Below are 26,896 nucleotides of genomic sequence, written 5' to 3'. Positions count from 1 at the left end.
GGGCGACCCCTTGGCCTGGTCCAGCCACTCGGGTCCATAACAATGAGGATCTTATGAGCCGGATCACCCTCGGGGAAACGCGCCACATGGCCATAGTGTTGTAACTGACGCTCCCTCACAATGCAGGTCATGTGCCTCAAACTAACGGTACCCAAGGATTCTCCAAAGAGACACAGTATTGAAGGAGTCCAGTCTTCGTCTCAGGTCACTGGATAGCGTCCATGTCTCACAAACAGGAAGCACCAGGACTCTAAAGACTTGGACCTTCGTCCTTTTGCATAGATATCTGGAGCTCCACACGCACCTTTCCAGCGACCTCATGACCCCCGCATGTTCTCCAAATCCATCTACTGACTTCATAGGAAGAGTCACCAGTGTCCTGAATGTCACTGCCGAGGTAAGTAAACCTCTCGACGAGGTCGACACTCTCTCTGCAGACAGACACACTCCTGATGGCCGTGCCCAAGAGGTCCTTAAAGGCCTGATGTTGGTTTTTATCAGGACACTCACAAGCCCAGACCCTCAGACCCCTCACTCAGTCTCTCGAGCGCCCCGATCAGAGCCTCCATTGACTCAACGAAGATCACAGCATCGTCAGCAAAATCAACATCAGTGAATCTTTCTTCACCAACAGATGCTCCACAGCCGCTGGACCCCATGACCTGCCCAACACACAGTCCATACAAGCATTGAACAGAGTAGGAGCAGAACACACCGCTGACAGACCCCCAGAATCAACTGGGAAAAATGCAGTGGTTCTGCCTCCACTCTGCACAGCACTCACAGTACCAACGTACAGGCCGGCCATGATGTCCGGCAACCTCGAAGGGATCCAGCGAAGTCTCAGGATGTCCCACAGGGGCAGATCGATCAACTGAGTCGAACGCTTTGCGAAAATCGACAAAGGCTGCAAAAGAAACTCCGCTGACATTTGCGTTTGTGCTCCTTGAGAACCCTCAGTGCCAGGATGCGGTCGATGGTAGACTTGTTAGGCGTAAAACCAGACTGCTCTGGTCGCTGGTAGGTGAGCAAGTGATCACGGATCCTATTAAGGATGACCCTAGTGAGGACCTTACCTGGCACCGAGAGCAGTGTTATCCCCCTGTATTCCCCCCAATCCAGGTGATCACCCTTCCCTTTCCAGATAAGGACCACAAGTCCCGTTTGCCAGTCAGTTGGGATGACACCCTTCTCCCAAATGGAAGCAAAGATTGCTTGCAATGCCAGGAGGACAGCCTTACCACCAGCCTGGAGAGGTTCACCCCAGGATACCAGAGATCCCTGCAGCCTTTCCTCCCCTCAGCTGGTTCACCACTTGTGCCATCTCAGTGAGACTGGGGGGTTCACAGCTAATTGAAGGATCCAACATCCTAGCCGGAGGGCACAGCTGCACAGAGTAGTCAGCCCCGTGGGTCACAACTGCAGTGACATCCGTAAGGATCGTTCCATCATCACACCCAATGCAAATCTCAACATCTTCAACTCTGCCACCTCCAGCGCTGTCTCCTGTGCCACCGTCTCCAGCCCATATAACATAGCTGGTCTCACTACCGTCCTGCAGACCTTCCCATTCACTCTTGCTGATACCCGTCTGTCACAAATCACCAATGACACTTGTCACGCACGTGTGCATGAGAGGTAGCTAAAGGCTCAAAAGATGTTAATTCCTCGCCAAACCAGGGGATGGCAGAGTGCATTAATCTTTGCTCTTTTCCATTAGCAGACTGATCGCGGGAAATTCCACTTGGGTCCATTGACGCCACTTCCGGTTCTGGCTCCAAGGACATCACTGCCAGTTCCTGCCTGATGACATCATTTCCCGTCTGCCACATATATAAGGGCCATGTTTTCCTATACTGTTTGTTCTTTGTTATGGACTGATCTGTACCGTGTGATGGACGGCCGGCGGTTCAGTCCAGCCGGGACATCCCTGAATGAGAAGAATGGAAGAAGGCAGCATTTTCAGGACACTGCCTTCCCCGGGATGCTTGGTTGCAGCTCCCCTGGACGGTAACGGTTTCATGGATTCCCTCAGGGCATCCTGGGAGATGGAGTTCATTTCCTCAGCCCTGTTGGGTGCCGTGGGTGCCGCCAGGGGGAGCTCACAAAGAACCTGGGGGCTCCTACTGTTACTACTACTTCGGAGTCACGAGGACGGAAGCCCACAGTACTTCCGGGCTACTTGAGGACGAATGATGTGGCGTTTGACCCGGGAGGAACACTTCCAGGTCATGGACTATTTAAAGGACTGCTGAAGACCCAACAAGGAGAGCCGGAGTTGGGTGGTAGTGTGACGGAGCTGCTGGGAGATGGAGGATTGATTTATTGTATTATTGATTATTGAGTATTGGAGAATTGTAGAGTGTGTGGTGCTTTGTGCACTGTATAAGAAGAAAAATATTAAAGAATTCATCTTGGTGCTTTTACAAGTGTGTCCTGGACGTCTGTCTGGTGGGTTTCATGGGGCAACATCGGCCCCTAGCATCCACAACCGATTTGAATCAAATCTTTGCTAGGATTTGGCAACCAATTTCAAGTATACGGACGGCTGCCCCCAGACCTCTTCCTTGTGTTGTGTTGTCTGGATCATTTTACACACTCTTCTTCACCCACTCCACCCTGCCAGCACTCTCTTCTTCACTTCTCTTCCACAGTCCCCATTACTCTGTACTGTAGATCCCAAGTATTTAAACTCCTCCACCTTCGCCAACTCCACTCCCTGCATCCTCACCATTCCTCTGACCTCCCTCTCATTCACACAGGTATGGAAAGCCAAATTAACATGTAGAGATATCTAAAATGCATTTCCACATATCTGAAAGTGAAGTGTATTTTGAGATATCTGTGAATGTTAATTTGCTTGCCATACTAGAGCAGATCTCCACCTCTCCAGAGTCTCTTCGACCTGCTCCCTACTCTCGCTACAGATCACATTGTCAACCGCAAACATCACAGTCCACGGGGTCTCCCGTCTAATCTCGTCTGTCCACCTGTCCATCACCATTGCAAATAAGAAAGGCCTCAGAGCCGATCACTGATGTTATCCCACCTCCGTCACTCCTACCGCAGACCTTGCCACTGTCTCACGTATCCTGGACCACTCTTACATACTTCTCTGCCATTCCCAACTTTCTCATACAATACCATGTGGCGGACGGCTGGAATCCTTGTCTGGCTGGGATGCCCCTGTGATGGAAGGACTGGGGGAGAGGACAGGTTCATGGCAATACCTCCCCCAGAACATGAGAGGGTGGTTTGCATCGGGGCCACAGGCCTGGAGCTTGGAAGCTCAACTCTGCTGGGGCCCGTGGCCACCGGCAGGGGGTGTGGTGATCTTGTTAGGTTCGTAGTTTAATCATTAGGCTAACAGAATGTCAGGTTATATAGCGCCTTGATGTGTGGAGCACAAGTCACAGGAGGTTCTGCTCCACCTTTATAACACACTGGTGAGGCCTCATCTTGAGTACTGAGTGCAGTTTTCATCTCCAGGCCACAAAAAGGACATAACAGCACTAGAGAAGGTCCAGAGAAGAGCGACTAGGCTGATTCCAGGGCTACAGGGGATGAATTATGAGGAAAGATTAAAAGAGATTAAAGAGAGTCTTTACAGTTTAAGGAAAAGAAGATTAAGAGGAGACCTGAGTGAAGTGTTTAAAATTATGAAGGGAATTAGTCCAGTGGATCGAGATGGTTATTTTAAAATGAGTTCATCAAGAACACGGGGACACAGTTGGAAACTTGTTAAGGGGAAATTTCACACAAACATTAGGAAGTTTTTCTTTACACAAAGAACGATAGACACTTGGAATAAGCTATCAAGTAGTGTGGTAGACAGTAAGACTTCAGGGACTTTCAAAACTTGACTTGATGTTTTTTTTGGAGGAAATAAGTGGATAGGACTGGCGAGCTTTGTTGGGCTGAATGGCCTCCTCTCGTCTAGACGTTCTAATGTTCTAATATTACACAGGATTGAAAGAGATAATAACTTTTTAATAGACAGTACTTAGAGGCATTACTTTTACTGCAGGTTCTTTAGCCCACATCCAATCTAAATAATGCATCCGCTTACGTACACACACCCATCTGTAGGCATTACTAATCATATTGTAAGTATTCCTTAATAGACCTTACTAATCAACTATCATTACAGGGGGCACCTGGACAGTCCCGGAGCCCTGGACTGCAGCACGTACTCCAGAGGAATCAGAAGATCAGAGTGCACCTGAAGCACCATAAAGGAGCCAAAGTCAGGAATTGGGGGACAAAGCTGGAGTGGAGAGGAGTGGAGGCGGCAGAGAAAAAGAAAGAGAGAAAGAGAAGAAAAGGGTTGAGCAGTATTGGGAGATGAAGATGTCCCCCCACAAGGGAAAAGAAATAAAAGCGTGTTGCTGTTGCACTTGTGTGTCACTGTGCCTGTCTGTGCCTGGGTTTGGGGGGCTGTAAGACCCCCAATATTCCACAACCAACACTCTGTCATATGCTTTCTCCAGGTCCACAAAGACACAATGCAAGTCCTTTTGGCCTTCTCTATACTTCTCCATTAACTTCGTGGCACTGTATAAATATAGTGAATTATTTAATACCTTCTAGAAATTAAAACTTTAAAAATGATTGAGGGCACAGTATAATATAGTGAATTATATAATGTCTGACTGAAATTAAAGCTATAAAAAAATGAATGATGGTGCTATGTAATATAGTGAATTATTTAATGTCTGAATGAAGTCAGAACTATAAAAAAATGAATGACGACACTGTGTAATGTAGTGAATTATCTAATGTTTTATTGAAATTAAAACTGTACAAATGAATGAATTCACTGTATAATGAATTATTTAGATAGATAGATAGATAGATAGATAGATAGATAGATAGATAGATAGATAGATAGATAGATACTTTATTAATCCCAAGGGGAAAATCACAATTTAATTTAATTATTTAATGTCTTATTGAAATCAAAACTATAAAATGAATAATGCCAGTCTATGACATTGTAAATGATTTCATGTCAGAATGAAACATATAAAACTATAAAAACTGAATGATAGCACCGTGTAATATAAGGAATTATTTAATGTCTTATTGAAATTAAAACTATAAAAATGAATGACAGCACAGTATAATACGGTACTAATAATACAGTGAATTATTTAATGTCTTAATGAAATTAAAACTATAAAAATGAATGACGGCACAGTATAATACAGTGAATTATTTAATGTCTTATTGAAATTAAAACTATAAAAATGAATGACAGCACAGTATAATACAGTACTAATAATACAGTGAATTATTTAATGTCTTAATGAAAGAAAAATAACATTGGATGACGACACTGTGCAATATAGTAATTATTTAAAGTATTATTAAAATCATAATTATAAAAATGAATGTACTATAATTCGTGTCACCTAAATAAAAACTATAAACATGAACGAGGGCGCTCCAATAAAGTGAATTACTTAATGTCTAATTGAAATCAAACCTCTAAACGTGAATGGTGCCGCAGTGGTTAGCGATGTGACCGTACTCATCCAGCGTCCTGGGTTCTGATTCCTCGCTTGGCCACCGTCATTTTCCCTGTCTTGTTTGTCCGGCCATTCCGGTTTTCCCAAGCCGTGCGTGTAATGATTCGCGATTTTGGGTGTTTGTACGTTAGACCTTCAGTTAAATGGTGCCCCAGTACGACAAGAATGTGCTCCGGCTCTCCACGACCCTGAAATGGGTAAACTGGGTTTGAGAATATCAGTTTTTGTGACTACGGGTCAGCAACAACTGGTGGTCCTAATCTCCGCGTCTCAAAAATAGAAAAGGCTCCCCGTTGTACCAGATGTGGCCACTTGGGGCGCCGTGAGGCGCGCCGGCACGTGCTCGTCAGTCTCTTAGCAACAAGCACGCGGTGTCCAAGGAAACGCCGGATGTTGACAGAGCGAGGCAAACGTGTGGCTGGCACCTCGAATGCCGATACTGAGCTGCAGGACTCCTGGGGGAAATTACAAAGGAGGCAGTTTTTAAACGCAGAAAATCACTGACAAAAAGTGCAAACACGTTTATTTTTTATTTTTCATCTTTCAAGCGCTGTATCTGATATGTAAGCGCGCCGATAATACTTAATTACCGGAATAAAAGGCACTAAAGAAAAAGCGTGTGTAATTAAGGTTTCGTTAGGCTCATTTAGTGAGCCGACTGAAAGTGAGTTTTAAAAATATAAGGTTTCGAATGTGAGGTCACCAGACAGAACTGCTAGAACGGGGTTGAAGAGACATCGGTGATGATGAAGACGTCAGTGTCCTCAGGTCATCACCTTCCTCAGGTAAACCTTGTTTCATTTTCCCGAATGTGTTCTGCTGTCTAAAGCTGATTCTTTGTGATTTTTTTTTCTGGCTAACGTGTTTATTATTCAGACAATGATACAAGAGGCATAGCCTACCTACAGTGAACAAAACTTGGGACGATGAAGCCGAGAAAGCTCTACAGACAAGCTGTGATCTCAGGCTGCCGTTTGACCCGCCATTGCTCACATTGTACAAATACTAAAACAGCTGAGCACTATAGCACTAGATAAAATAAAACAGTTTGTTGTAATCATTTGCTGGTGGTACTGGTGTTAGCGCCTCCTGAATTGGATTCCCATTGTGTGTCTACTTGTGCTTTTCCTCCACAACAAAGAATAGCAGATCGGTTACCCTGATTAGCTAACGTGTTTGCTACAGTATGTGTGCGACTGGACTCCAGCCATTCCACTTTCATTTTCAGAATAAGTTACTTAATTGTAGCCAGTGGTGCTGAGATATGATGCGGGCATTCAGTTATCCTGAGATTCACAGAAGCACATTTAGAAAATGAATGGATACGATTAAATATTAAAAACATCTGGGGACTAAAGCATGGAGTTCAGTATCCATTACTAATTTACTGTGTGACACTGAGCATGTGACGTTATGTGGAAACCATTGTGCTATCCCAGTAAAATGTCGTGGACTGATGTCCACTATGGAAGGATAGGCTACTCTACCAAGTTTGAATAAGGCTGTCAATTCGGTGGTCACCATGGATTGACCCTGACGATGTCACTGCAACTGCTAGTGGTTTAGATTGACTAGAGAGAAGAAAGAAATGATGTGGAAGGGTTTGGGCTAACAGTGGATTCGGAAAGTATTCAGACCCCATCGCTTTCAGCACCTTTATTGTGTGTACAGTTATAATGCAATATGTGGTATAGCGGGTCCGCGGCTTTAAAAAATAAATAAATAAAAAAATAAATAAAAAAGACCGGGTTTTAAATCCGCAGAGCCGTGTCGTTCTCCGTGGGCGCGATTGCGCGACCGCGGGGAGTTAATGAGGTGGTTGGAGCGAGTCGCACCTGCACGTGTGGGTGCGTGCGTTCTCGACTGCTTCATTGGCTTCCTGCGGCGTGTAATTAAGGCGCTGCGCCCACGGTGGTGCGGGTGAGACGGGGATATATATACGGGTCGACGCAAGGAAGGAAAAGAAAGAAAGAAAGTGAGTGAGTGAGTGAGTGAGTGAGTGAGTGAGTGAGTGAGTGAGTGAGTGAGTGAGTGAGTTTTGGAAGTACGATCTGGTCAACTGTAAAGAGGAAGCCGAACGAGCTTGTTAGCCGGTGGCGCTCTGGGGGCTAGTTCGCCCCACTGAAAGTTCAAGTGAGTGGGATGAGCAGGGCAGGTTTCCTTCTGAGGAGCCCGAAAGATGAAGGGAGACAGTCTGGCAGTGACGTCCGTAAGAAGGCCAAGACGGAGGTTGGCTGAAGGAGCTCGTGGCTGTTGGGTCTCCGCCGGCTGAGGGAGCCAATGGGTAAGCCGGGGAGTAAAGAGAGAGTGAGAGTACATTTTAACTACTGCATTTTTTAACCTAGTATGTTAAAGGATTTATTTATTTGATTTTTTTTTTTATCCCCCACTGGACTCTTGTTCTGAAGGATTTATTTATTGAAACTGATGCACTGCACCTTTTGTTTGGACACTATTGACTTTTTGTTGGTTTTAATAAAAGCACTTTGGCACCTTTTGGATATACAGTATCCCCTGGCTTCATGTGAGCTTTGTCCTCAATTGTCAGCTCATCTCGACAATCTTGTTGTGCCCCTCACTAATCTACACTCCATGGGTGACAGCAGGGCCTTCAGCTGTATAGCGCCCAGACTCTGGAATGACCTACCGAAATTAATCAGGTCAGCTGCCTCCATGAATTCTTTTAAGAAACAACTCAAAACTCCTCTGAGGAAGGCTTTTAGCTCTACTTGACTTTATCACCCTTCTCTCAGTTTACTTCTCTGTCAAGATGCTCACGTAACCTCCGTGTGTGTGCGCGTGCGCGCTATGCCATCAATTATGTTGTCTGTTAGGCTTTTTTTTCTTCTCTGAATTCACTGTTGTAATCTTTATCTGGTTTGTACAATGCTATATACTGTATACCCTGCCATTCTTTCTTATATTCTGTAAGTGCCTTGAGCATGGGAAAGACGCTATATAAATAACTATCGACGGTGTTGGGTTCATGGCTCCCATAAGGATGTTGGGAGCGTGGAGAGAACCTGCGTCGTCACACAATAACGTCTACAAATGTCACCAGTCCGTCAGTCAGTCGTTTACCAACCTGCTATATCATAACACAGGGTCACGGGGGGGGGGGGTCTGCTGGAGCCAATCCCAGCCAGCGCAGGGAGCAAGGCAGGAACAAATCCCTGGGAAGGGTGCCAGCCCACCACAGGGCACATGAAGCGCACACACTAGGGACAATTTTAGGGTCACCAATCCACCTAACCTGCATGTGTTTGGACTGTGGGAGGAAACCCACGCAGACACAGGGAGAACATGCAAACTCCACACAGGGAGGACCCGGGAAGCAAACCCAGACGGGTCTCCTTACTGTGAGGCAGCAGCCCCATCTACAAACATGAAAACCTAAAATATGTTAAACACGCAGTACAGCAGAACAATTTATATTTGACTAATAAGTTATGACAATATACAGTGGATTCAGAAAGTACTCAGACCCCATCATTCACTGGGCACGTTCTGGTGCTATAGCTCTAATATTAAATGGATATATTTGCCATTTTTGTCCATTAATCTATGTTTAGTATCCCATAGTGACAAAGTATATACAGTAATGTGCATAAGTTTTAGGCAGGTGTGAAAAAATGCTGTAAACAAAGAATGCTTTCAACATTGGAAGTGTTAATCATTTATTTTCATCAATCAACAAAATGCAGTGAATGAACAAAAGAGAAATCTAAATCAAATCAATATTTGCTGTGACCGCCCTTTGCCTTCAAAACAGCATCAGTTCTTCTAGGTACACTTGCACACAGTTTTTGAAGGAACTCGGCTGGTAGGTTGTTCCAAACATCTTGGTGAACTAAGCACAGATCTTCTGTGGATGTCGGCTTCCTCACATCCTTCTGTCTCTTCATGTAATCCCAGACACACTCGATGATGTTGAGATCAGGGCTGTGTGGGGGCCATACCATCACTTCCAGGACTTCTTGTTCTTCTTTACGCTGAAGATAGTTCTTAATGACTTTGGCTGTATGTTTGGGGTCGTTGTCCTGCTGCAGAATAAATTTGGGACCAATCATACACCTCCCTGATGGTACTGCATGATGGATAAGTATCTGCCTGTATTTCTCAGCATTGAGAACACCATTAATCCTGACCAAATCTCCAACTCCATTTGCAGAAATGCAGCCCCAAACGTTCAAGGAACCTCCACCATGCTTCACTGTTGCCTGCAGACACTCATTATTGTACCGCTCTCCAGCCCTTCGACGAACAAACTGTCTTCTGCTACAGCCAAATATTTCAAATTTTGACTCATCAGTCCAGAGCTCCTGCTGCCATTTTTCTGCACCCCATGTTTTCATGCATACTTGAGTCACTTGGCCTTGTTTCCACGTCGGAGGTATGGCTTTTTGGCTGCAATTCTTCCATGAAGACCACTTCTGGCCAGACTTCTCCGGACAGTAGATGGGTGTACCTGGGTCCCACTGGTTTCTGCCAGTTCTGAGCTGATGGCACTGCTGGATATCTTCTGATTTTGAAGGGTAATAAGCTTGATGTGTCTTTCATCTGCTGCACTAAGTTTTCTTGGCCGACCACTGCGTCTACGATCCTCAACGTTGCCCGTTTCTTTGTGCTTCTTCAAAAGAGCTTGAACAGCACATCTTGAAACCCCAGTCTGCTTTGAGATCTTGCTGATGCAGTAGAACTACCTTGTGTCTTGTTGCTGTGCTCAATCTCGCCATGACATGAAACTGTCTTCCACAACCTCACCTTGGTAGCAGAGTTTGGCTTTTCCTCACCCAGTTTGAAGCCTCCTACACAGCTGTTTCTGTTTCAGTTAATGACTGTGTTTCAACCTACGTGTGACATTGATGATCATTAGCACCTGTTTGGTAGAATTGGTGAATCAGACACCTGACTAGAATCCTACAAAATCCCTGACTTTGTGCAAGTGGACCTACACTGCATCCAGAAAGTATTCCCAGCGCATCACTTTTTCCACATTTTGTTATGTTACGGCCTTATTCCAAAATGGATTAAATTCATTTTTTTCCTCACAATTCCACACACAACACCCCATAATGACAACGTGAAAAAAGTTTACTTGAGATTTTTGCAAATTTATTAAAAATAAAAAACTGAGAAATCCCATGTACATAAGTATTCACAGCCTTTGCTCAATACTTTGTCGATGCCCCTTTGGCAGCAATTCCAGCCTCAAGTCTTTGTGAATATGATGCCACAAGCTTGGCACACCTGTCCTTGGCCAGTTTCGCCCATTCCTCTTTGCAGCACCTCTCAAGCTCCATCAGGTTGGATGGGAAGCGTCGGTGCACAGCCATTTTAAGATCTCCAGAGATGTTCAATCGGATTCAAGTCTGGGCTCTGGCTGGGCCACTCAAGGACATTCACAGAGTTGTCCTGAAGCCACTCCTTTGATATCTTGGCTGTGTGCTTAGGGTCGTTGTTCTGCTGAAAGATGAACCGTCACCCCAGTCTGAGGTCAAGAGCGCTCTGGAGCAGGTTTTCATCCAGGATGTCTCTGTACATTGCTGCACTCATCTTTCCCTTTATCCTGACTAGTCTCCCAGTCCCCACAGCATGATACTGCCACCACCATGCTTCACTGTACGGATGGTATTGGCCTGGTGATGAGCGGTGCCTAGTTTCCTCCAAACATGACGCCTGGCATTCACACCAAAGAGTTCAATCTTTGTCTCATCACACCAGAGAATTTTCTTTCTCATGGTCTGAGAGTCCTTCAGGTGCCTTTTGGCAAACTCCAGGCGGGCTGCCATGTGCCTTTTACTAAGGAGTGGCTTCCGTCTGGCCACTCTACCGTACAGGCCTGATTGGTGGATTGCTGCATTGATGGTTGTCCTTCTGGAAGGTTCTCCTCTCTCCACAGAGGACCTCTGGAGCTCTGACAGAGTGACCATCGGGTTCTTGGTCACCTCCCTGACTAAGGCCCTTCTCCCCCGATCGCTCAGTTTAGATGGCCGGCCAGCTCTAGGAAGAGTCCTGGTGGTTTCGAACTTCTTCCACTTACAGATGATGGAGGCCACTGTGCTCATTGGGACCTTCAAAGCAGCAGAAATTTTTCTGTAACCTTCCCCAGATTTGTGCCTCGAGACAATCCTGTCTCGGAGGTCTACAGACAATTCCTTTGACTTCATGCTTGGTTTGTGCTCTGACATGAACTGTCAACTGTGGGACCTTCTATAGACAGGTGTGTGCCTTTCCAAATCAGGTCCAGTCAACTGAATTTACCACAGGTGGACTCCAATGAAGCTGCAGAAACATCTCAAGGATGATCAGGGAAACAGGATGCACCGGAGCTCAATTTTGAGCTTCACGGCAAAGGCTGTGAATACTTATGTACATGTGCTTTCTCAATTTTTTTATTTTTAATAAATTTGCAAAAATCTCAAGTAAACATTTTTCACGTTGTCATTATGGGGTGTTGTGTGTAGAATTCTGAGGAAAACAATGAATTTAATCCATTTTGGAATAAGGCTGTGACATAACAAAATGTGGACAAAGTGATGAAGCGCTGTGAATACTTTCTGGATGCACTGTATAAGAATTGATGCTGGTTTGAAGGCAAAAGGTAGGAACACCAAATATTGATTTGATTTAGATTTTTCTTTTGTTCGCTCAATTTGCATTTTGTAAATTGATAACAATAAACAATCATTATATTTCTGAAAGCATTCTTTGTTTACAGCATTTTTTTCACACCTGCCTAAAACATTTGCACAGTACTGTACGTGTTTCCAGAACGGTTTTCCAATTTATTACAAATAAATAAACTGAAATGTTGCATTCATAGCAGTATTCAGACCTTTAATTCAATGCTAGATCGGAGCCCCTTTGTCTTCCTGGTAAGTTTCTACAAGTTTTGCACACCTGGATTTGGGCAGTCAGTTCCTTTCTTTCTGGCAGAGCCTCTCAGCTTCGTTAGTTTAGATAGGAAGCGTCTGTTAAACTAACATCTTCAGGTCTCGCCACACACATTCTAAAGGAAAGTCCATGCATTCATTTTTAAGTCCCTTCAATCCATTTGTGTTATCGGCGCCTACGCAGGCTGGGTGGGATATCAGGCAGAAGTCAACACCAAGTTGGATGTCAGGCCATCACATTTCCACATTCCCTCACGCCAGAGCAATTTTAGAACCACCCATCCATCCATCCATCCGTCCATTTTCCAACCCGCTGAATCCGAACACAGGGTCACGGGGGTCTGCTGGAGCCAATCCCAGCCAACACAGGGCACAAGGCAGGAACCAATCCCGGGCAGGGTGCCAACCCAGTTAACCTTAATACAAATATATGGGATGTGGAGGGGGAATTTGCAGAGAAAACCCCTCGAGGACACGTAGAAAAGAGGCAGACTCCACACCAACGCGATCTCCATTCTTTCAGAGTTGTGAGGCCATGATGTGACCCACCATGTCGCTCACCTGTAATGGAGGATGTGGGCTCAGAAAATGGATGGGTATTGTCAGGCAGCCATTCAGGATTGGTTTCTTCCTCTTTCTTGTTGCTATTAGCACCATGAAGGACCTTGTCCTATTCTAACTGGATATTGTAATCTCTCATTATTTTTTTTCAGCTGAAGGACGACTCCCTCCACAATATGAGTCATACAAAAGGATTTCTGGGGCTTCCTCCACTTCCGGCTGCCTCTTCTGAGAAACCATCTGAATTGTATCAGGTGAGGTGACTTTTCATTCACTGGGCAACTTCCTTGGTTTACAGTTGAACCCTTTAGTGTTAAGTCTAAATGATTATGCATCCAAGAATGATTTTGCTCTTTAATAACCGGTGGTCGATTATCAGATAAGAACAGGAACGTTCTTATGGTGTACCTCAGACGTGTAAACCTCAGATGGGGTGGAGACACAGATAGATGGCTCTTGCCATTACAACTCTCGTGACCTTTGGTCCAACACCCAGTCCATGCTAGCATTGCACAGAGTAGGAGCGGAAACACACTGACGAGGTCGACACTGTCTCCGCAGACAGACACACTGCTTATGGCCGTGCCCAAGAGGTCATTAAAGGCCTGGATCTTGGTGTCTATCAGGACCCTCACAAGCCCAGACCCTCAGACTCCTCACTCAATCTCTTGAGAGGCCCGATCAGAGCCTCCATTGACTTTATGAAGATCACAGCGTCGTCCAACCACCAGTCCAGGCAAGCATTGAACAGAGTAGGAGCAGAACACACCGCCGACGGACCCCCAGAATCAACTGGGAAAGACACCGAAGTTCTCCTCCACTCTGCACAGCATTCACGGTATCAGTGTACAGGCCGGCCATGATATCCAGCAACCTCCCGCGAAGTCTCGGGATGTCCAACAGGGTGGCTCAATCAACTGAATTGAACGCTTTACGAAAAATTGACAAAGGCTGCAAAGAAACTCGCGTTTCTGGAACCCTCAGTGCCAGGATGTGGTCAATGGTAGACTTCTTAGGCGTCAAACCAGACTGCTCCGGTCACTGTTTTTACTTTTTTTAATCCAAGTGGACCATCTCCTCTTCTTCTTCTTGTTTCGGCTGCTCCCATTAGTGGTCTCCACAGCAGATCATCTTCTTCCATATCTTCCTGTCCTCATCATCTTGCTCTGTCACCCCCACCACCTGCATGTCCTCTCTCACCACATCCATAAACCTTCTCTTAGGCCTTCCTTTTCTCCTCTTGCCTGTCAGCTCTATCCTTAGCACCCTTCTCCTAATATACCCAGCATCTCTCCTCTGCACAGGTCTAAACCAACATAATCTCTCCTCTCTGACTTTGTCTCCCAACCATCCAACTTGAGCTGCCCCTCTAATGTCCTCATTTCTAATCCTGTCCATCCTCGTCACACCCAATGCAAATCTTTGCATCTTTAACTCTGCCACCTCCAGCTCTGTCTCCTGCTTTCTGGTCACTGCCACCATCTCCAACCCATGTAACATAGTTGGTCTCACTATCATCTTGTAGACCTTCCCTTTCACTCTTGTTGATACCTGTCTGTCACAAATCACTGTTCTTTCAGCTGCTCCCGTTAGGGGTTGCCACAGCGGATCATCTTCTTCCATATCTTTCTGTCCTCGTCATCTTGTTCTGTCACACCCATCACCTGCATGTCCTCTCTCACCACATCCATAAACCTTCTCTTAGGCCTTCCTCTTCCCTGGCAGCTCTATCCTTAGTACCCTTCTCCCCAGTATACCCCTCATCTCTCCTCTGTACAGGTCCAAACCAACGCTATCTCTCCTCTCTGACTTTGTCTTCCAACCTGAGCTGACCCTCTAATGTCCTCATTTCTAATCCTGTCCATCCTCGTCACACCCAATGCAAATCTTTGCCTCTTTAACTCTGCCACCTCCAGCTCTGTCTCCTGTGCCACCGTCACCAGCGCATATAACACAGCTGGTCTCACTACCGTCCTGTAGACCTTCCTTGTCACTTTTGCTGATACCCAATTAAAGACGTGTTTCAGTGAGTTATTTCATTACTAGCTCCTTATTAGAGCACTCCTCTGTCCGTTGACATACTGACTTGTGTTATACAGTCATGTGAAAAAGTAAGTACACCCCATGAAATGTTTTTTTTTCTTCCTTTTTTAACATATGTTCTTATATGGTGTCACATTATCCTCAAGCACCTTCTGTTAGAATGAAGAGTTGACTGTGGATCCTACGATGGTGAGCTGACCAGGCCCTGATGCAGCGGCCCCCAGACGAGAACAAATTTCCACCTCCATGCTTTAGAGTTGGGATCAGTTTCTTCTGGTCAAATGCTGGCCTTTGGTTTTCCCAAACATGTGATTTGGTGCTTTGACCACATAACTTACTCTTTGCCTTGTCTGTCCAGAGCACTTTGTTCCAGAAGTTCAGGTCTCCACCTACGTGTTTATTCTGGACAGCAAATGTTCTCTCAAGGCACACCTCCCATGTAGATCAAATACAGGGTGGCACTGTCCAATGATAGGCTTGTGTACTTCGAAATCAATGGCAGAAAGAGCTATGGACTTTCAGGGGTGACATTTGGGGGTTCTCAAAGAGCCTGTTTTGTTCTGCTCTCGGGCCATTTGTAGGTGACAGTGGAATGGTTCATTTCCAGTTATTTGGAGATCTTTTTAAATCTCTTCCCAGACTCCTAGGCATCTATAATCTTTTCATGAAGGACTTAGAGAGCTGTTTTGACCTTGGCTTGGTGAACATACACTTTAATAGCAACAACCAAAGCAAACAAAATGTCTGAGGTTTAAATAAGAGGACGGGGTTCATACAAGATCCTCTCTAATTTGAGGTAATTGAGGTGGGGGTAAATGTAGGGTCTACTTATTCTTTCCATATTCAATTTATGTTTATTGAAATTATACAATGGACTGCAAAATATAAATCTGGCCCAATGCTGTATTCTATCACCTTTATTAATAGATTCTGTTTAAATGAAAATCACATCTTCATATGTCCACATGTTAAAAAAGAAAAACACATTTCATGGGGTGTACTTGTGTTCAGATGACTCTAAGTAAAATAAATGTAACTGGCAGTCGGCCCAAGTATTCCATTGTACTGCTGTATGGTCAGAAGTAACAATTTGATATACACACCAACTGGAAGCCATGATGGAAAAAGTAAATGAAGCCTGCTGGCTTATGCTATGCTGATGCTGAGGTGTTGCTTACAGAATCTCTATTCTACATAAGTGAGGCCGCTGCCCTCTAGTGGCTCACATGCCACCTGCGTCAATTAAGGTTTCCACATAGATAGATAGATGTGAAAGGCACCATAGATAGATAGTATCTATCTATCTATCATATAGTGCCGTTCACATCTATCTATCTCTATCATAAAGTGCCTTTCACATCTATCTATCTCTCTCTATCATATAGTGCCTTTCACATCTATCTATCTCTATCATAAAGTGCCTTTCACATCTATCTATCTCTCTCTATCATATAGTGCCTTTCACATCTACCTCTATCTATCTCTATCTATCTATCAGTGCCTTTCACATCTACCTCGATCTATCTATCATATAGTGCCTTTCACATCTATCTCTATCTATCTATCTGTCATATAGTGCCTTTCACATCTATCTCTATCTATCTATCTGTTATATAGTGCCTTTCTGTCTCTCTTGCAGACTTCTGTATGGCCTCATGTTGATCTCTGGTAGTGTGCTGACTCTCGAGTCAATTGATTTCCATTCCATTTTTTTTAGAATATGACATTTAAACTCGATGAAAAGAAGCTCATTGTAACCTTTTCAAAAACAGTGAATTTGAAGTCTCTTTTTGCATTCCAAGTTCCATAATCTTTTATTTCATCTGTAGGAGAGTAGCGGGAGTGGGAAAGCATGCTGAGATTACTACCGTGACTTGGAATGTGATTTATAAAATAAATCTACAGCCATCTCGGAAGCAGTACACTGCTGCGAGTTTTTATGGAAAGCCTTGACACAGAACTTAAATGTGCCCAAGAGCAGGTGACATCAAAAGTAACTGAGTTTAAGCATCTTAGCATTCCTGCTCTGACATTTTGTTCTTGACGCACAAAGCACAAGGCGGTTGGACCCATTTTTGTTCATTTTTTGCCATTTTTGTCATACACTTGAGTGACTTGCCAGCTATTACATATTAATCATATTAAGTCCTTCATGACGGCACTTATCATGAGAGGTCTGCTAAAAGCTGGATGCAGTCACTGAAACTGATTACTAATGGGAGTTCACTCTGAGGACACAAAGTGGCAATGCAAAGTTAAATTTGACAAGCGGAAATAGCTGACATTGCCCAGGAATTATGTTAATAATGTATTAGTGATGTGTTTATTTAAAGGGCTTCTGGAAAAAGAAAATCTATTAGATAGATAGATGTGAAAGGCACTATTTATCTATCATATAGTGCCCTTCAGATAGATAGATAAGATACTTTATTAATCCCAATGGGAAATTCACATTCTCCAGCAGCAGCATACTGATACAATAAATAATATTAAATTAAAGATTGATAACAATGCAGGTGAAAAACAGACAATAACTTTACATAATGTTAACGTTTACCCCACCGGGTGGAATTGAAGAGTCACATAGTGTGGTGGAGGAACGATCTCCTCAGTCTGTCAGTGGAGCAGGACGGTGACAGCAGTCTGTCGCTGAAGCTGCTCCTCTGTCTGGAGATGATCCTGTTTAGTGGATGCAGTGGATTCTCCATAATTGACAGGAGTCTGCTCAGCGCCCGTCGCTCTGCCACAGATGTCAAACTGTCCAGCTCTGTGCCTACAATAGAGCCTGCCTTCCTCACCAGTTTGTCCAGGCGTGAGTTGTCCCTCTTTATGCTGCCTCCCCAGCAGACCACTGCATAGAAGAGGGCGCTCGCCACAACCGTCTGATAGAACATCTGCAGCATCTTATTGCAGATGTTGAAGGACGCCAGCCTTCTAAGGAAGTATAGTTGGCTCTGTCCTCTCTTACACAGAGCATCAGTATTGGCAGTCCAGTCCAATTTATCATCCAGCTGCACTCCCAGGTATTTATAGGTCTGCACCATCTGCACAAAGTCACCTCTGATGATCACGGGGTCCATGAGGGGTCTGGGTCTCCTAAAATCCACCACCAGCTCCTTGGTTTTGCTGGTGTTCAGTTGTAGGTGGTTTGAGTCGCACCATTTAACAAAGTCCTTGATTAGGTCCCTATACTCCTCCTCCTGCCCACTCCTGATGCAGCCCACGATAACAGTGTTGTCGGCGAACTTTTGCACGTGGCAGGACTCTGAGTTGTATTGGAAGTCTGATGTATATAGGCTGAACAGGACCGGAGAAAGTACAGTCCCCTGCGGCGCTCCTGTGCTGCTGACCACAATGTCAGACCTGCAGTTCCCGAGACGCACATACTGAGGTCTGTCAGTAAGATAGTCCACCATCCATGCCACCAGGTATGAATCTACTCCCATCTCTGTCAGCTTGTCCCTAAGGAGCAGAGGTTGGATGGTGTTGAAGGTGCTAGAGAAGTCTAGAAACATAATTCTTACTGCACCACTGCCTCTGTCCAAGTGAGTGTCACATCTATCATATAGTGCCCTTCACATCTGTCTGTCTGTCTGTGCCCTTCACATCTATCATATAGTGCCCTTTCTATCTATCTATCTATCTATCTATCTATCTATCTATCTATCTATCTATCTAGTTTGTGTCTCTGGTGCGTGATATCTGTATGTTCCTCCTGTGTCCATGTCGATTTCCTCCAGGTTCTCGTGTTTTCCTTTCACAGGCCTAAGACTTGCCTGTTAGGTGGCTTGGCAATACTAAATTGTTCCTGGTGTGTGTGTGTGTGTGTGTTCACCCAGTGATGGACTGATACCCTGTACAGGAATTGTTCCTGCTTTGAGCCCAGTGATTACTGGGATTGGCTCCAGCTCACTTGCAGCCTTGTCCTGGGTAAGCAGGTTAAGAAAATGGATGGTTGGGTTGGACGTAGGAAAGCAAACTTGTATGTGTTTTCAAATGTGGGCCTTTTATTGTCATCACTGGCTGTCATATCTGTCGTCTGTACCACCTTTGTACCAATTTCTAGGTCCACATGTTTCACTACTCTATTATTGTGGCTGAGCCAAATGTTTAATATGTGTATGTCTGCAGACAACCGTGAGTGAATTTCGCTTAAAACTGGTTGGGGACAAATAGTCGTCTCACCAAATATCACGTTTACGCCTCATGAAGGCGGCACTCAAAGTAGGGGCAGCGATTTTGAAGTGTAAAGAGCGATGGTGCTCTTGTTAACAGGCCTCTGATTACGATGAACTGTCAACAATCAAAACGTCTCTTTAGAAAGCACAAATGTTGGGCCCAAGAGGCGGGGCCACTGTGATGTCACAGTTGAAGGACCGCCCTCTGTCTGTGTGGAGTGGCAGATCTCTCAGTTGGTCACTGACTGACTGACTGACTGACTGACTGACGTTTGAGGAGACTACGGCATTGTGAGTGTTGTCTTGTTCTTTCGATTCTGGATTCTTTGCGTCTGTTTTTGCTCATCAAGCAGTGGAAGACTTTCTTGCCCACTGAGTTTCTGTCTAATTGTTAATGGCTTTGTCAGGTTCTTGTAACTAAGAAGGTGTAACTAGCTTGCATTTTGTTCTCGGCTCTTTGCTTGTCGTTCTCATTAACCCTGTCTGGTAAAAAGTGTTCCCAAATACCCAGGCTGATGTTTGCTTGAATGTGTTCACCTCTTTTGTAGGTCGCTTTGGATAAAAGGGTCTGCTAAGCAAATCGATGTAAATGTCGCTCCCTTTGCATTGCCTTTTATTACCGGCTTGTGTGCTCTTTATTGCTGTTGCTTTTATCCTTTTTTAAGTATTAGTATTTTTAAAGATGTTGTGTCAGACTTGTTTCCAAATGGTGGTCCCCTCCCTCATGGGACATTTTGTTGGCAGATATGGGACTTTTAAAGAAGAGTTTTGAATTTTTGGAGCCCGATCCCATTTTAAGTCTGTGTAGGCACATGACCTGCATTGTGATGGAGCGTCAGTTACGGCACTACGGCCATGTGGCGCGTTTCCCCGAGGGTGATCCGGCTCATAAGATCCTCATTGTTGGGGACCTGAGTGGCTGGACCAAGCCATGGGGTCGCCCACATAACACCTGGCTGCGGCAGATCGACTTTCATTTTCGGGGGGTGGGACTGGACCGTGTGTCTGCCTGGAGGGTTGCCAACCGGGATCCCGAGTTGTTTCGTCATGTAGTGGGTGCGGCAACGCGCTGTACCAGTGCATGCTCCCCAACCTGACTTGACTTGCCTTGTAGGCTGAGGGTCTGCCTGTAGAGTTTGGGGCTCGGCTGCCTGGAGGGAGGCCTATTCTCGGCAGTTTGAAGAAGGCCCTGGCCTAGTTTAGGGGTCTTTTGGAGTCCTTACACCCTTTTTGCCATCTTGAGTGCACTGATTCATAAGAAGAAGCAAGAGCTGCAAAAAATCTGTGTGTGCCGTTCCTCAAATTAACAGAAATATTCTTGTCTGATAAAAATAAAGGCGTTGGCTGAGAATTACAGACCATGATTTTTAGTTTCTAGTACACAGAGTATAGCAAAAGTATAGCATGACCTCGAGATTTTGATGAATCTCGACATTTTAGACCTTCCCGAGTCTGAAAATACCATTTTGTGAAATTATGTGTGTCTGTGTGTGGAATTTGCATGTTCTCCCCGTGTCTGCGTGGGTTTCCTCCCACAGTCCAAAAACATGCAGGTCAGGTGGATTGACGATTCTAAATTGTCCCTAGTGTGTGCGCTTGGTGTGTGGGTGTGGGTGTCCTGTGGTGGGCTGGCACCCTGCCCGGGGTTTGTTTCCTGCCCTGTGCCCTGTGTTGGCTGGGATTGGCTCCAGCAGACCCCCTGTGACCCTTTGTTCAGATTCAGCGGGTTGGATAATGGATGGATGAATGTGTGTCTGTGTGTAAACGCGATCACTCGAACACTTTGATATCGGTCAGTGAGATTCTGTACACCTGCTTTATATCAAAAATAGGGAATCCTATCCACTTATGGGCCACTTCAGGCGACCCGAAGTGGTACTTTAACTGAATTCTTTTGCGAATTTTCAAATAAACTATGGTTATAGTTACAGAGAGATGATTCAAATTTTGTATAGATATTTATAATGATAAAAAGCAAACAGATATGAAATTTGAGAAAAATTACTCAACCAGAAGTAGTGTTTTCTGAATTTTTTGTATCATAGAAATATAAATGTGTACACGATATTAAAAACTGTGTTCAATATAACACATGTTCATTTTATTTTAATTAATACATCATCAGTTTAACAATAACATGTGAGTGCTGAACATGCCATGTAAATATTAAGATGTCATGGGAACAATAAGCCGCTATGTCCCCGTCGTGTTGCTGGCAATACGTTTAATTTTATGATATATATATTTTTTTAATTTCCGCCATCATTGTCATAATTAAATGTAGCTAAATACAGTTGTACCTATAGCAATTTATTACAACAAATCTCTATATATATAAAATCCAATGTCTGCCTGTCTGTCTGCTTTTCACGAGATAACTACTTTAACGGATTTAGATTGGGGTTCTTTTCTAGAATTTGCTTGAACATTCCGGTTGATTTTTTGCGACTTTTCTCATCATGGTAAGCATCATATTTCGCTTGCGGTACCGATTTTATTTATGTGAATTCGAGAAAGATGTAGCGGCCGAGAGGAGGGGGGCGGGGCCCTCCTCACTGATGTACCACCCTCCGGGCGTGTCTTACATCCACTTAGCTAGCGAATGAGAGAACTACTTAACAGATTTAGATCGGGTTTTTTTTCTAGAATTTGCTTGAACATTCCAGTTGATTTTGTGGTTTCTCTCATTGCGTTATCATAGTTTGCTTGCAGGAGCGATATATTTGTACTAATCCGAGACAGAGGCTGCGGGCCGAGGGGAGGGGGAAGCCTGACGTCAGGAGTGGAGAGCCGGGCGGGGGGCTTCCTCACTGTCCCGATTCACTAATACACTGGCAGAGCCGCGGGGGACGGCTAATAATATATAATACTAACACCTTATCTGTGTTTTTAGGTGACTATAACTCTCTTTACTTTACACGTAATCAAGGTAATGCATATATAATCATGAAAAAAATTCCACCACCATTTTCGACCTCCGATTATATAAGTGCAAAAATATCATTTTAATATAAAGTTTGATTTGTGATAAAGGATACCATGAGACATGATAAAGGTTTGGGGCAGCCACCCATATCATGTATCCTGGCTGCAGAAGTTGAAATTGTTGAACAGACCAAAACAGAACTGACTTAAGACAAGAAAGATGGCGGCTTTAAAAGCCCACTCAGGAAGTGACGTCCTCTTTAGGGCCGGAACTGGAAGTGATGTCATCGGAACCAGAAGTGACATCATCTCTGGGGCTGGCAGTGATGTCATCAGGACTAGAAGTGACGTCATCTCTGGGGCTGGGCCTGGAAGTGATGTCATTGGGACCAGAAGTGACATCATCTCTGGGGCTGGGCCTGGCAGTGATATCATCTGGACCAGAAGTGACGTCATCTCTGGGGCTGGGCCTGGCAGTGATGTCATCTGGACCAGAAGTGACGTCATCTCTGGGGCTGGCAGTGATGTCATCGGGACCAGAAGTGACATCATCTCTGGGGCTGGGCCTGGAAGTGATGTAACCGAGTGTGCTGAAACATGGTGGGATTTCCCTGGAACGGTCTGCAAGTAACTGAGAAAGACAGTCGGCGACCTCCTGGTCGGTGGTGGTTTTAGGCCCTTTAGCTGTCTCCTACTCGCACGTGTCTGACAGATTATAAACAGAGATAAATGACTGTGTATCGATATTCTCAATTAGTTATGGTGAGAAACAGAGATGAGATTTGAGAAATATCGCGCAACTGGAAGTGGTTCCGATGTCCTTTTCCTCTCTTTCAGTATACGAGAAAGATGAGGGTGGGGGGGCACGCTTCCGATTTTTCTGGTTTTGCCCTTTAAATGAATGTCTGCTCGATTGTCTTTCCCTGTCTCATCACAGACTTTGTATTCTCTTCTGTGTTTTCTAATGTTTGCTATCGATGGCCATTCACTCTTTTTCATGAGAAGATGCTTTCATGAGCCACACAAATCTTTAGGTGCGAAGCAGGAGTGATCAACCCTGAATGTGGCGCCCATCAAGAAGTTAGGTTGATTTTTTTTTTCGTTTTCTGACAAGTCCAGATAAATCTGATAACTCAGGCTCAGAACAGCCAAGTCTGTTATTAAATGTCATTTATTCAGCGCCGAGTGGTTAGTCCCCCATTGCTCCCTGAGCCCTCATTCTTATTAACACACACAACCATCCGTATTTGAGACGGCCAAACTAAAACCAGGCAGACATCCATATGAACGTGATGGCGGTGCGATGACACACATTCCTCACAGATCAGATTATCAGGAAAAGAATTGTCAAGGCACAAAAAAAACATGAAGTGCTTGAGAAGTTCATTCTTTGTAGATAAGACACATCTCCCCCTGCAACCGTAATGCCACACGCAGACCCCTAATCACCGTCGCTGGCTGGGCTGAACCCTACTTAGGCCCCACACACTCCTACCACACATTTTATTCACTGCTTTTGACGGTAAACACTAAAAGACAATGGTGACTCGGTGGACAGGGGGTTAGTATTGCTGCCTGACCGCCCCAGGGACTTGGGTTTGACTCCCAGTTTCAGGTTATACCACCAAGACCTGCTCTTAGGTAATTTAGAAGGCCTTCACTGGCCTGTATTCATGTGTGTGTGTGTGTGTGTGTGTGTGTGTGTGTGTGTGTGCAGGCATATCTTAGGAAGCACTGGCAGGTCACCACTGGGATAAACCCTGGATCCCCTGTAACCGAAAAAAAATATGAATTCAGAACATGGATGAACAGATTTACATCCTTACTATGGGGGCTTACCCCCCTTGGCACCTTTGGCACCCAACCCCCAGTTCTGGCCAGTCTGCTGCTCACTTTGTGAAGAGGATGGCTCAACGCACCCCAAGGAGACGCGGTCGCTCCTCCGAAACCCCTTCTTAAATGGTGATACAATGGGAAACACGTACAGTTGTGGGTTTTTTTACCTCCTCTTTGCTCAATCAGCTGCTGGCTTGAAGCTGCTGCCGTGCCGCGTGATCTGCATCTCGTAGGGCACCTCGAACATTTAAAAGCCTGTTCAGCAGCTGTCCTACTCTTTGTCTTTTATTTACGGCCCCCGGCCTGGTTAAATCTCTTGGCACAAAGTATTGTCTCGTGGGGCGTGAGTTCTTGATATTTTTTAGTTTATATGGTGCATCCGGAAAGTATTCCCAGCGCATCACTTTTTCCACATTTTGTTATGTTACAGCCTTATTCCAAAATGGATTAAATTCATTTTTTTCCTCAGAATTCTACACACAACACCCCATAATGACAACGTGAAAAAAGTTTATTTGAGGTTTTTGCAAATTTATTAAAAATAAAAAAACTGAGAAATCCCATGTCCATAAGTATTCACAGCCTTTGCTCAATACTTTGTCGATGCCCCTTTGGCAGCAATTCCAGCCTCAAGTCTTGTTGAATATGATGCCACAAGCTTGGCACACCTATCCTTGGCCAGTTTCGTCCATTCCTCTTTGCAGCACCTCTCAAGCTCCATCAGGTTGGATGGGAAGCGTCGGTGCACAGCCATTTTAAGATCTCTCCAGAGATGTTCAATCAGATTCAAGTCTGGGCTCTGGCTGGGCCACTCAAGGACATTCACAGAGTTGTCCTGAAGCCACTCCTTTGATATCTTGGCTGTGTGCTTAGGGTCGTTGACCTGCTGAAAGATGAACCGTCGCCCCAGTCTGAGGTCAAGAGTGCTCTGGAGCAGGTTTTCACCCAGGATGTCTCTGTACATTGCTGCACTCATCTTTCCCTTTATCCTGACTAGTCTCCCAGTTCCTGCCGCTGAAAAACATCCCCACAGCATGATGCTGCCACCGCCATGCTTCACTGTAGGGATGGTATTGGCCTGGTGATGAGCAGTGCCAGGTTTCCTCCAAACGTGACGCCTGGCATTCACACCAAAGAGTTCAATCTTTGTCTCATCAGACCAGAGAATTTTCTTTCTCATGGTCTGAGAGTCCTTCAGGTGCCTTTTAGCAAACTCCAGGTGGGCTGCCATGTGCCTTTTACTAAGGAGTGGCTTCCGTCTGGCCACTCTACCATACTGGCCTGATTGGTGGATTGCTGCAGAGATGGTTGTCCTTCTGGAAGGTTCTCCTCTCTCCACAGAGGACCTCTGGAGCTCTGACAGAGTGACCATCGGGTTCTTGGTCACCTCCCTGACTAAGGCCCTTCTCCCCCGATCGCTCAGTTTAAATGGCCGGCCAGCTCTAGGAAGAGTCCTGGTGGTTTTGAACTTCTTCCACTTACGGATGATGGAGGCCACTGTGCTCATTGGGACCTTCAAAGCAGCAGAAATTTTTCTGTAACCTTCCCCAGATTTGTGCCTCGAGACAATCCTGTCTCGGAGGTCTACAGACAATTCCTTTGACTTCATGCTTGGTTTGTGCTCCGATATGAACTGTCAGCTGTGGGACCTTCTATAGACAGGTGTGTGCCTTTCCAAATCATGTCCAGTCAACTGAATTTACCACAGGTGGACTCCAATGAAGCTGCAGAAACATCTCAAGGATGATCAGGGGAAACAGGAGGCACCTGAGCTCAATTTTGAGCTTCATGGCAAAGGCTGTGAATACTTATGGACATGGGATTTCTCAATTTTTTTATAATAATAAATTTGCAAAAATCTCAAACTTTTTTGACGTTGTCATTATGGGGTGTTGTGTGTAGAATTCTGAGGAAAAAAATGAATTTAATCCATTTTGGAATAAGGCTGTAACATAACAAAATGTGGGAAAAGTGACGCGCTGTGAAGACTTTCTGGATGCACTGTATAAAAACAAAGTCGCCTGTGGACAACGCCTTCCCTGCTCCAGGTGCTTGTTGACCAGTTTCCGGCAGTACCTCCGGGTATTGTATTGACCCCCTTTTTCTTTTTGACACCCACTGCATGCCCAACCTACCTGGAAAGGGGGTCTCTTTTTGAACTGGTTTCTTCCATTTTTTTCCCTTGCGACAGCAGGGGTCGCCATTGACCCGTGAAACCCGCAGACAACATGTCCAGACACCATGTAAAATATAAGAAATAATTTTAATTTTCCAATAATGTGCACAAAGCACCTCCACCTCCACAATACTCCGTAATAAACAGTAAACACTAATCAATAATAACACACAATCCTCCTCTCCACCCAGCAGCTCTGTTGCACTTCCTCCCAACTCCGGCTCCGTCTGCTGGGTTTCCCACAGTCCTTTTTATAGTCGTCGACCCAGAAGTGCTTCTGTCCTTCAGTCCATGTCATTCCATAGCACTTCAGATGAAAACTCTTCTTTTCTTCAGCCCAGAAGTACTTCATTTCTTCCGTCCCCGTGATGAGGTAGTAATTCCGGGCTATAATAGAAACAGTCGTGCCCCCCTGCAGCGTCCCCTGGGGGCCCCCATGGTATCCAGCAGGGCTGTGAATCCGAATTCCATTGTCCATGATGCCTTTGCGGGAATTCGGGGCACCTCCATGTTGCAGGGAGGACTCCATCTAGTGGCCTGGGGGTGCTGGCCGGGATAAACTGCCGGCCATCCCTCACACCCTCCAGTGGTTTTTTGGGAGTTTTTCCTTGTCGTCTTTGAGAGTCAAAGCTGGGGGGCTGTCAAGAGGCAGGGCCTGTTAAAGCCCGTTGCGGCACTTCCTGTGTGATTTTGGGCTACACACAAGTAAATTGTATTGTGAATTGTGTGGTGAGAAACCCGCCCGAGAGG

General features: G+C 45.1%; 1 protein-coding gene across 1 annotated transcript in view; it reads left to right on the top strand.

Moving 5' to 3' along the window:
- Nucleotides 1-5,953: 5,953 nt before the first annotated feature.
- dnah3 (dynein axonemal heavy chain 3) overlaps nucleotides 5,954-26,896 on the top strand; it is a 287,745-nt gene continuing 266,802 nt past the window's right edge. Inside the window, exons 1-2 of the mRNA XM_051933798.1 lie at nucleotides 5,954-6,316; nucleotides 13,141-13,242. Of these exons, the coding sequence (XP_051789758.1) occupies nucleotides 6,275-6,316; nucleotides 13,141-13,242 (144 nt within the window). The 5' untranslated portion in view covers nucleotides 5,954-6,274. The remainder of the gene's footprint in view (nucleotides 6,317-13,140; nucleotides 13,243-26,896) is intronic.

The sequence above is a fragment of the Erpetoichthys calabaricus genome, chromosome 11 (genome assembly GCF_900747795.2).
Source record: "Erpetoichthys calabaricus chromosome 11, fErpCal1.3, whole genome shotgun sequence".
Classification (NCBI taxonomy): domain Eukaryota; kingdom Metazoa; phylum Chordata; class Cladistia; order Polypteriformes; family Polypteridae; genus Erpetoichthys; species Erpetoichthys calabaricus.
This window is presented reverse-complemented; position numbering and strand designations above follow the sequence as displayed.